Consider the following 12,019-nt stretch of genomic DNA (forward strand, 5'->3'; position numbering starts at 1 on the left):
ATGCCAGTCCTAGTGGGAGTGACCACCTCGGCCACTTTCCTTTCCTCCCTTCTTACCTCTGAAGGACTTGGTCCTTTTCTCGCCTTTGGATTGAAAGGGCAGTTTAGATACCTTTGTAGGTCCTGAGGACCTAGAGGCTGAAGGGTGAGAAAAAGAAGGTGCTTGCTGACTCCGAGATGACTGGGAAGGTCTGCCATAGGGTCTCAACGTCATGGGCCTATGAAGGAGAGAATCGTTTGACAATTTTCTCCATCGTTCAGCAGCCCTCTCTATCTCCTCTGGGACGAGGAGAGAAGAACCCTCAAGGGTGGAGTTCCTCAACCGGGACACTTCTACCTTTGGCACTTGTTTTTTGGAATTTCCCAATGATGGTGTCTCTTCTCTTGAGCACAGCGTTTGCCCACAAATTGACGACGTGGTGCGATACGAACTCAAAAGTTCAGGTATCCGACAAAAGGAAAGATTCCAAAGTCTTCCTGGTCGACTCCTTCGAAAGATCATGAAGCCCAAGGATCCTAGCCATAGGTCAAGCCACGAAGCTGCCTGCATGGCGTAATTTGTGCCTCTCTCTATGTTAAGAAGCTTAACTGCCAAGAGGGAGGCCCTCAGAGAGGAGAAGGTTTGAGTCGGAGGACCCTTCATTAGGGACTCTACTGATGGGTCGAGGGACACGGTGGAATGAGGTTCCCCTTCGATCTCATAGTACTTCCTTTGTAGGACAAAAGGAAGTATAAGAGACCAGGAGGAGGAACCTGCCCTCAAGGAACTAGAAGTTCCGGCTATCTGAGCGATAGCCTTCCTTTTGGCGGCCGTTAAGCCTTTAGACCAAGGCAAAACTGCACTGGTCCTGGGAGACTTCTGGGTCTCGAATATCTCATCGAGAACCATGTCCTTACCCTCCTGGGTAATAGTATCAGGAGTAGACAGCCTATTAATGGCCCTCATACAAGAGAAGACCTGCCAAAAGATGTGCTCCAACTCACGTCTCTCTTGCTCAGAGTGGAAGTTCGGAATAGCCGCCTTTGGAAGATTTTCATCATCAGTATCCAAGGGGTTGTTCTCCTCCAGGCTCACGTCTGGAACCTGGGGTAGGTCAGGGTCGTCAACAGTATTGCTTGAGGGACCCCCCACAGGGGACCTTCTCTGTGCCTCAGCGATACGAGCTTCCCTTGCCGCAGCGTTCTTGAGTTTCGTGTTGGTGTCTTTCGACTTCCTACGCACAGGATGTTCCTCCATGGTCTTAGGAGGGGGAACTTGCGAAGTTTTAGGGGCACCGGCACACGAAGCATTGGCAGAGGGGTCAGAAGGCTCTTCCTCTGGAGGAGGTAACGAAATCGGACGCTGGTCAGGAGGCACTACCTTAATTTCTTGAGGATTGAAGGGATGGACAGTTATCTACCTGGGCGAGGAGCCTATGTCCGTACTCATGCTAGGGAGGATGATGTCAAGGTGAGGTGGTGTTACGCCCATCATCCTTCTCCTCTGTTTCTTGGTCATAATTACCGTTGCCTTAACTGGAGTAAAAGGCAGGTTGGCCATGTAAGAGTCAGAAGAAGGAGGACCCTTGGCACGAGATGAAAGTGATCCAAGTGCCTTGTCCGACATTGATCTCCTCCTATGGTCTAGACTCCCAAGGGACGAACTCTGACTGGGGTAGTCGGAGGTTGTGGCGGTGGAGGATCCACACCCAGAGACTTCTGCAGGGTGGAGAGGTAAGTGCTTACCCATGCAGGAAGCTCAGAACCTTTAGGTAAGCTATGGGCTTCCCTTGAAGGTCCAAGAGAACATCCCTTAGGGGGAGCTCTAGAAGGAGCTTTGTCGACGCAAGGGAGAGTGTCTGTGGCAGAGGAAGACGTTCCTTCAATGGACGAGAAGGACGATCTGGACTAATAGGAACATCAGCGAACCTATTAGGAGGCTCCTTAAAACCCTCTGGAAAGGGTATTGGCCTACCACTGGAGGTGGTAGAAGCCGGAGGCGGAGGTGTTGGTACCACACTTACTTGCGGTTCCGACACATCTGCTCACAAAATCATGAGATTTGCACACAAAATCACGAGTTTCATGCGTCAACAGGAGAGATTCACGGGAAGAAGTGCTCGCAACGGGAGCTCTAGGAGTCATACTAGAAGAGGAAGGTCTAACGCCTTCCTGCTACCGCAAAGAAGTACTTATGTTCCGACAAAGTCGGTAGAGAGGGCCTCTGGGTGGAGACAACCCTGAGCATTGGAGAACGTGTCACATCGAGAAGCAATTCCAAGTGTGGTATAGGCGAACACTATGCTAACACTTCCCAGGCGGTAAACGGCACTGGAGGTTTAGCAGGACCCCTGTCTGAGGGACGGTCAGTCTCATGTGAAGGCCAGGTTGAGGGGCTACGTGCTGATGGGCTGCCCGAATGCCTACCTCTACCTCTAGACAAGGTATGTCTAGACCTTGATCGAGAACAATCGGGTCGTCATCGTGAACGAAATGTTCGTGAACGGGAGGGTCTAGCTCTCGTTCGAGAACGCCGTGACCGTTGTGAATGTCTAGTTCGCGAACGTGAGCATCGGTCTCGCAAACGTGAACGTCTTTTTCATGAACGGCGCCCTCGCGAGCGTGAATGCCGCCCTCATGAATGAGAGCGTCGTCCTCGTGATCTAGAACACTAAAGTGTGGACCTAATTCTAGACTGGGATGCTCGTGATTTCACAGAACATAATTGCAAGACTTCTCCTTGTGAAGAGGAACGCCTCCGAGGAGAGAGTTGAGACTGAAGGTCTCGTGAGCATGAAGCTCTAGAGCAAAAATGCCTTCCAGAAGAAGAGCATTCGGAACGTGATGACCTACGATCCAGTTGATCTTCCGATCATCACGAACGGCGATCAGGAGAAGTGTCCCGAAGGGCGAGGCAATGGCGAGGCTCATCCTATCGCGCTGCTGGTGGTAGGAACGCTGGTTACCGGAAAATTATCACCTGCACACGACGGGTTCCTGTGAGAAGAAACAGAAGGTTGGAGGTTACAGGACAACAACGTCCCAGGATGGAGAGTAGGGTCGTCATCAGCAGTAGGCTATTGGAGGGGCGAACGCAAGGAATCGCCTTGTTCGAGCGTTAAAGGTCCAGGAGAGGGCAGCATATGGACTTCGCACAACTCCAGAGCATGAGATGTTAAAGGCTCTGGAGAAGGGTCCTTCCTAGCACTGCGCTGAAGGAAACGCAGAAGTTCTTCCTTCGAAGAGGGTCCTGTAATCCCTTAGGTTAGCCACACCTGCAGTACATCTGAAAGGGAGAATGGCTCCCCAGCAGCTAGTGGTGAAGTTGCTCCTCTAGAGGAAGCAACTAAGCCCCCAGTGCCCCGGGGTTGCCAAGGAGTTAGTCGTTCTGCGCTCCTACTCTATTGTCCCTCAGAAGAGCGCGAGCGAGAAGGAGTTTTTGAAGGAGGTTTGGGAGTGTGAGAAGAAGAGGAGCATGCTTTCCTCACCCCTGAGGGAGAAAAATCACGCTTGGCCTTCTTCCTGCGCCATCCAAATTTCTTCCGTTGGGAGGTAGGCCACTCCCTACACTCTGCACAGGGCGAACCCTGCTCGCATCGATGCTCTCTACACGAAGGACACAGGGAGTGTGGGTCGGTATCCAACGCAGCACCCTCGCACACAGAACAGGTCTGCATGAAGGCGATCGTAAGAGAACACGTATACCTGAAAAAGAAAAAGAAATAAAAAAAGTTCAATGACAGTCTAGGCCTCTAGGGAGAGACAGGACATGTCCGATCTCTACCAAGCCAATAGAAAAAGTGACGTACCTCACAACTGTGAGTATATATACAAGTGGCTGGGTACCCCCAGCCTACCCGCTCAAGCGATTAGGCAGGGTTGCCATCTTGCACTTCAAGTCTACTGGCTACCTTCCAGCTTCTCCAAAAGATAATCCAAATAAATAATGGAAAATTTGTTAGTAATGGAACAACTTTATATGATCAAAAGTAAACTCTCATATTCAAGTTCTACCTATGCTTATTAATTTTTTAAACAAGTGGTCTTTGGAACTTTTCAAACCCAATTATAGTACCTACATATCATCAAAGGAACTCACACCATCTTTGTAACAAGCCATGTCACTAAGTTTTAATCTTTTTAAATATTTTTTATGTCATACTAACAGAGCATGAGTATGTGTATGTTGTGCTTACCATTTAAATAAAGAGGATTAGTACCCGAATAATAATTTCAATCATCAGCAAACAACCAAGGGCATTTAAAATTGCACTTGGCATCAGAGGCGTTTTTTTCTAAATCAGAAATGCTAATTTTCAAAAACCTGCTCAAATCTAAGAAAAAAATTACACATAAAAACAATTTTAAGGATAAAATTTGTTATTTCTATACTCACTTGATGTTCATATTGTTTCTAATTGAAGCTGTATCGATGTTTTCCAGAAAAAAAATATTTCCAATTCTCCCCCCTGCAAAATGCATTCCCCTCTTCGAACCACTACACCATCTGGCAGTTGATGGCAACTATCTAATCAATGTCCATATGTATAAACAAAACACTGTGGCCACCTGTGGATATACATTTACGTTATAAAAAGTCAGGAAAAACTTGAGCCTTTGTGATTTATTAGTTCAAAATAAACTACCAAAATCTATTTGTATTGCAGGGCAAATAAGAATGCCTTATCAGACACCAGCGTTGAGATAAACTGAGAAGCAGGAGGTAAGCAATTGTGTCCTGGACTAGTTTGTTGTCATCAAACTGCATGGGGTAAAGATTTTACAGGGAGAGAGAACACGAACTTTTGGGGTAAACATCAACAAAGCATCAAGAGCGAGCAATATGAACATCAGGGGAGTTGGGGAGTTTCATGAAAATATTAATGGCTAATATATCATCAAAAGATAAGTATTTCTATATTTTATTCCCTAAAAAGAACCTTCAGATAAAATACAATGTGTTTCATGTAAAAAATGGAAATATGCTGTGACAGACGCCTCCAAAAATAAAAGCATACATACCGATTATGAGGTTTATCTATTGAAAGTAGAGATTCAGTTTTATGCTCTCTATTTAGACCTTCTATTGACACACTCAGATGAAATTCTCTCCTAAACGACTGCTCTGAAAACAAATTAAAAAAAAAGAGGCTTGTTAACATCAAGAATAACAATTTGGAAATGAGGGGCCTATAGTCGTTTATATCTTAATTATTTTCAGATCTGTGCATTTCATCATGATACTTGTCATATATATGACAATACTGAATACTTAAATGAGCTTCTGAACTAAGAAATCTACTTATGAACATGAAATCAAAAATATATTCAAAATAAAAAATTTGGAAGTAACTTGTATTTTTCCTAGTACAGTACTGTATACAAACCTGGAGCTATTTAAAGGGGTATACTTTCGGCGTAGCTGAAAGACAAGCCATGATAATCTTAGTGAGGGATAACTACCTCATCCGCTAGTTAGCAGGGGGGGGGGGTAGACTGGCTACCCCGCTCACTCACACCTCTCGGCTGAGTAACCACTTTGCTTATGGCAGGACTTCTCAGGGGACAGGGTGGCGGACCAATTTGTATAAATAGCTCCAGGTTTGCATATTAGGAAAAATACAAATTACTTCCAAATCATCCGAACGTTCACGGGTGCTAACAAGGAATGAAGGGAGAAGGTCAGGTAATGGTGGTGGTGGGGGGGGGGGGGGGGGGGCAGTAGCTGTAGTGAAATCTAGGGAGAAATCTAATTGGAAAGGGACCTCTGGTGGTGGTATCACTCGCCCCAGTTTTAATACCGACACCTTTTAGGGGTGAGTGAGCTGGATATATTCCTAGCATTCCATGCAACTCTTTTCTCTGGTATATTTAGCAGTATTTATACCTTTGAAATGGTGCTTTAAGGAGCATTTCACCGAGTGACAAAGGTTCCTCGCCCAGAAATAGATTTTTCCTTCGTCAAAATCCCTTATTTGCTCCGGCGTAAATACAAACCCTCCGCTATTTATAGGGGTGACTTACTCTTTGGAGGGAGGAAGTCCTCACCAACTGGTCTTGGTCATGACCCGGAGTCCTCTCTATTTTGATCTGTAATTGCTAGTAGAAGGAGCCTTACCCTCACTAAAATCAAGTGCCGGTATGAGGTAATGCACTGATAGCGGCTCGCAGAAGCTTGTGTGTGAGTGGAACTATCAATGGGGCTTGTCTTTAACATAGGAACTTGAGTACAAACCTATTGTTCTCAAGACTTACCCAATACCCTCCCTCAAAAAGGTAATGGGGACGTAACAAAGTATTATTCTATACTTAAGAGGCACAAGGGAAATGAGTCTTACCTGCAGCGAGGTGAGGTCAGCTATGCTGAGGCTTGCAGAGCTGTTTTCCCCAGAGGGGAGAAGGTGAAAGGAAGAAAGGAGCCAGTCATTCTTACTCATTCACCCCAGACTAACCCGGGTAACTTCAGCCCTCAACCCTCTGCAACTTGTCCATCAAGGAGCCTGAGGTGTTTAGACCATTTGTTGTGCGACCACCACAGGACCGATGGAAAAGGTCTCATGTTCCTGTGGGTTACGTCTTAGCAGGCAGTGGGCCATGAAGGTCGATTGACGCTTCCACATGCCCACTTACAGTATCTACGCCACCGAGTAGTTTCTTGAACGCCAGGGACGTAACAACGCCACTGACGTTACAAGCTCTGGTTCCTAGGAGGAGGATCTAGAGTGAGAGCAAACTCAACAGCCTTCTGATCCCAGAGGGGAAGGAAATCCTTGTGATCCTCCTCTTGACCTTCCCCGTGTTGGTCAACAGTGCCAACAAACAGGGGCGATTATTATTATTATTATTATTATTATTACTAGCCAAGCTACAACCCTAGTTGGAAAAGCAAGATGCTATAAGCCCAAGGGCTCCAATAGGGAAAAATAGCCCATTGAGGAAAGGAAATAAGGAAATAAATAAATGATGAGAAAAAATTAATAATAAATTATACTAAAACAGTAAAAACGTCAAAACAGATATGTCCTATATAAACTATTAACAACGTCAAAAACCGATATGTAATATATAAACTATAAAAAGACTCAAGTCAGCCAGGTCAACATAAAAACATTTGCTCCAACTTTGAACTTTTGAAGTTCTACTGATTCAATTACCCGATTAGGAAGATCATTCCACAACTTGGTAACAGCTGGAATAAAACTTCTAGAATACTGTGTAGTATTGAGCCTCATGATGGAGAAGGCCTGGCTATTAGAATTAACTGCCAGCCTAGTATTACCAACAGGTTAGAATTGTCCAGGGAGATCTGAATGTAAAGGATGGTCAGAGTTATGAAAAATCTTATGTAACATGCATAATGAACTAATTGACGATGGTGCCAAAGATTAATATCTAAATCAGGAATTAGAAATTTAATAGACCATAAGTTTCTGTCCAACAAATTAAGATGAGAATCAGCAGCTGAAGACCAGACAGGAGAACAATATTAAAACAAGGTAGAATGAAAGAATTAAAACACTTCTTCAGAATAGATTGATCACCGAAAATCTTAAAAGACTTTCTCAATAAGACAATTTTTTGTGCAATTGAAGAAGACACAGACCTAATGTGTTTCTCAAAAGTAAATTTGCTGTCGAGAATCACAACTCAAATTTTAAAAGAATCATACAAATTTAAAGAAACATTATCAATACTGAGATCCGGATGTTGAGGAGCCACCGTCCTTGACCTACTTACAATCATACTTTGAGTTTTGATAGGATTCCACTTCATACCACATAATTTGCACCATGCACTAATTTTAGCTAAATCTCTATTAAGGGATCCACCAACCCCAGATCTACATTCAGGGGATGGAATTGGTGCAAAGAGAGTAGCATCATCTGCATACATATGCAACAAGCTTGTTTACTAGGCCAAACCACATGTCATGTGTATATAGTATGAAAAGTAATGGGCCAAGAACACTACCCTGTGGAACACCGGATATCACATTCCTATACTCACTATGGTGCCCATCAACAACAACTCCTGAGATCTATTACTTAAAAAATAAATAATAATGAAAGAAACAACCCACCCACTCCCAACTGTTTGAGTTTGAAAATAAGGGCCTCATGATTAACATGGTCAAAGGCAGCACTAAAATCAAGGCCAATCATACGAACTTCCTGACCACAATCAAGGGATTTCTGTACAGCATTGGAGATTGCCGTTCTTTTAAGGTAACACCACAGACTCCTTGCTAGGTAAAACCTCAGTTGAAAGGGTCTTCGGTTACCAAACGAAGAATCTATCTGGAATGGGCTGTGCCCTAGGGTACACCACACTCGGATTTTGAGTTTTGGCAATCAACTCATGGACGTCACTGAGGATTACTTCTCCCCGTCTCCTAGAATAGGAGACATCAGAAGATGGATCATACAACACACTAACTCTCTTGGTCAAAGCTCAAGTGAGTCGAAAGGGCCGTCCTCCATGTAAGGAAGTGATATGCTGCCTGGCATAAAGGTTCGTAGGGAGGGGCCTTCAGGGACTGAAGGACCCGAACCGCGTTCCCAGGAGGAGGATGAGATCAGACGGGGGACAAGTTATCTCAAACTTTGTATAAGTAAAGGCATCAAAGGGAGGGAATCCCCTTCCCTGACATCAGTCCCAAAGGACCAAAAACTTCGTCTGGAAGAATGACACTGAAAAGTGTCTGAGGTGCCCAGACATCTTTTCCACAACTCGTTGTGAACGGCCTCCATCCTAGGCATGAAGTTGAAGCAAAGCTATGGCTTTGGAAAGTGTTAGCATGTGGCTGCTTGGAAGATCGTGTCGTGGAGGAAGATCCCTCGGAACTCCATCTGGAGTTGCAGAAGGTCCGGGAACCATTCTGCGTGATGCCATAGTGAAACTATTGGAGTCATTGATAAGATCTTGCTTATCCTGACTTGGCTGAGGACTTTCTCACCAGACCGAATGGGGGAAAAAAGCGTACACCTCTAAGCTGCCCCACCGATCTTGGAATACATCTTGTTCGAGGGCCTGGTGTTCCAGGACTGGGGAATGGTTAAGTGGGAGCCTAAAGTTCAGGGTGGTTTCATGACCAGTCGGGGGATTCCCAAAGTTAAAACTTTATTGGATACAAGATGATTCAAAGACATTAGGAGCCCACTATCTGGGTGGTCCTGTTCAGATTATCTGCAAGCACATTTCTGTACCAGGAGTGATGCGAGCGGATGGGGGGCACCTAGCTGTCCTCTGCCCATCTGAGGCTTCCTACTGCTGGATGGTTCTCTAAAAGAGGTGAATGCTGGTACCTTTCTGAATTGGGCCGACGGACGAGGATGGAATGGTGCGGCATATACAACCCCCCCCCCCCCTTTTGATGCATTAAAGAGAGCATCAGAACTAGAGGGGAGACGATTAGATAGGACTCTTTGCAGAAGCTCTCTTCTGCCACTCACCATCCACGGTTCGTCCAGCGAGGGGGAGGGGAGATTGCATAGCATTAAACACATCTCGAGGTGATGGCAAGACTTGTAATTACTTGCACGTTCTTGTAATGAAGGGGAGGAGCCTGTCCTCCCTCCAACTGCCACCAATCTAGTGGGGGTTGGCCGAATAAGACCGATACCAAAAGGTAAACCAGTTAATCAGTACACCTTATGTTATAAGAGCAAATCTCCATAGAGATCGCCTTCGGCACAGGAGACCGGATGGTAATTACGGAACACATCCAACCAACCCCAAGAAGGGATTGAGATGTATCTTCAATCTATTGTTGGATGCGTAATACGCATAAGTCTACTACGAAATAGTAACACCGAACTGTGAGCATGACAAGCATACATGCGTAGCTCGACTTAAAGTCGTGTCCGGAACTCAGTTGGAGAACGCTGAAAACGTTCGTAACGGAGATTCCTCCATCTTAGTACGAAAACATTCGTACTTCTCCGTCTCCGATCGATAAAATAGCATTTGAATTGAATGTTCCCTACTAGGGGACAGATATGCTTATTAGAAGTTTCCGGTCAGAGTCACTATAGGAAACTAAGACTTCCGATCGAGAGAAAGGAAAAAATGCCTATAAGGCAGAACGTAAATGCCGTATGTCTGGTTACAGGAAAGTAGCCAAGTAATGTACTGAATAATCTGGTTTCAGTAAGGGATATAGCTATACAACTTAATAAAATGAGGTTCATTATTGGTAGAAAGCTGGCTTGCACGCATATGTACTTGCCCATCTGCGCTAGCGCATGCGTAATCTCTAGCTCTAGGAAACGTTTGCAACGAATCTGATTGCGGGAATAATGTATGTGCGAGGAATCGCAACAGTATTGCCCAAGGAATTTTTGATCGTTGACTAGCTGTAATAATTTTTTGAATGAGAGCGCACATGTTGTCAAACAAAATATACAGTTATAAAAGCGATCATTTCTCCTTTGGTTTGCATCTCCTCTTTATGGGAGGTGCTAGCTAGCGTTCATACACAGACAAGGATGTCTAGTTCCCTGTGGCCGGGGTTTGAAACGTTCGTAAACGTAATGAAAAGCTGCCAACGCTGTTGCTATCGTTCTAAAACGTAAGATAACACTGTTCCTTCGGGATTAATTGTTTGAGAAAATAACCCTGTAAGGGTAGAATAAAAAGTCTCAGAGGCCTATCGTGTAAAACGGTAAGTTGTTATACCCGAGGTACAAGGACGGGCTGCGGCTGACTCAATCAAACGGTAGAACTCGAGTTTATGACAATTACCTCACGATTTTGTCTTGGATAGAGCACGTTCTCCGGGAAGGCTTACGGCCTTTATGAAGTTTTAACAACACCCGTTGAAGTTCTTCTCAGGAACCAGTCTCCCGAAAAAGGATGAAGACTTGTATGTGGGGGTTTGCTTCAACAAGACCATAGATTGCCATCGACCGCTTACCCGAAGGAGTTGCCATCGAACACTTTCTCGCTAGTGAGAAAACTACCGTCTAATTCAGGCAAGGCCTGCCAGGGGAAATGAACTGGAATGAAAAGAATTTTTCATTCCCCGCTAATTTCCATCCCGGCTGTTGAGGGTTTCTTGATGATGAGAAAATATCACAAGCCACCTGGTAACCCAACCACTCAAAGTGGGAGGGTGGAGGGAAGATGACGGTGGTTCGTTCGAAAACGAAAGGATCAGTGCTGGCAAGACCAGCCTAGCTTACATAGTGATCAGCTGGGAGTGTAGAGTGACATAACAAGTCACGCTATGCTGGAAGATCCATCCCCCATCCCAAGGGGTTCTGAATTCATTTAGTGAATTCCTTTCTCACTCCCCTAAGAGATCGTGAATCTATTTCGTGCGACCCTAAGGGATTGTTGTGATGAGAACCCGCAGGAACTCTGTCGCTAATTCCTTATGGAATCTTCAGGAATCGTGTCGTGTGAACCCCACCAGAAGCATGATCAGAACCCAAAGGAACTATGTTATAGTTACCTGTAGGGAGACGGAAACCCTTAGGCAGCAGGTATCCTTTTAAGTTGAGGAACTTCGGCAGGTTTCTCAACCATCTTGCCTGAGGGAGGCTTCCCAGCAGGCAAGATCAGCACAGGCTTACCCTTGAAGATAGGATCTGGGCGTAGTAGCGTGGGCGACTGCTGTCTCTGCGGTGATGGAGGCCTATGAGACTGGAGGGACTGATGGGTGTCTCTCTCCAAGGAAGAGGTAGCCACCGAAGATAGGCGGATTTGGTTCCGCGAGGATGTTAAGCCGTGAGAGCCCTCTCATGACTGAGACGCAAGAACATCAAGAGCCGGCACTTGGAGAGCGTCGAGCGATGCTGTTCTGTCACGTGACAAAACACGAGGAAGAGATGTGTCTAGAGGTGGGAATCCGGAGGGGGGAGTAACAGAGAATCGTGAACCACGATCCCGCGCTCTGTCAGAACTCAAGTGGCTAGGAACCTCATCACTAACTCCAGTTGGGATGCGCGCGCCTGAGAGTTCAACATGGTGTTGATCGCGCACGCCAAGGTGGCCACGCACGCTGAGATGGTCGCGCGCTTCAACATAACGCTCATTGC

At 45.6% G+C, this 12,019-nt stretch overlaps 1 protein-coding gene across 3 annotated transcripts in view; it reads right to left on the bottom strand.

Annotated features, from left to right (window-relative positions):
- Positions 1 to 12,019, bottom strand: part of LOC137654537 (transmembrane protein 181) — a 198,601-nt gene that overhangs the window by 132,798 nt on the left and 53,784 nt on the right. For all 3 annotated transcript variants that reach the window (XM_068388251.1, XM_068388252.1, XM_068388253.1), the window contains exon 4: positions 5,001 to 5,103. In XM_068388251.1, the coding sequence (XP_068244352.1) occupies positions 5,001 to 5,103 (103 nt within the window). The remainder of the gene's footprint in view (positions 1 to 5,000; positions 5,104 to 12,019) is intronic.

This window comes from Palaemon carinicauda, chromosome 15, assembly GCF_036898095.1.
Source record: "Palaemon carinicauda isolate YSFRI2023 chromosome 15, ASM3689809v2, whole genome shotgun sequence".
In the NCBI taxonomy this organism is placed as follows: Eukaryota; Metazoa; Arthropoda; class Malacostraca; order Decapoda; family Palaemonidae; genus Palaemon; species Palaemon carinicauda.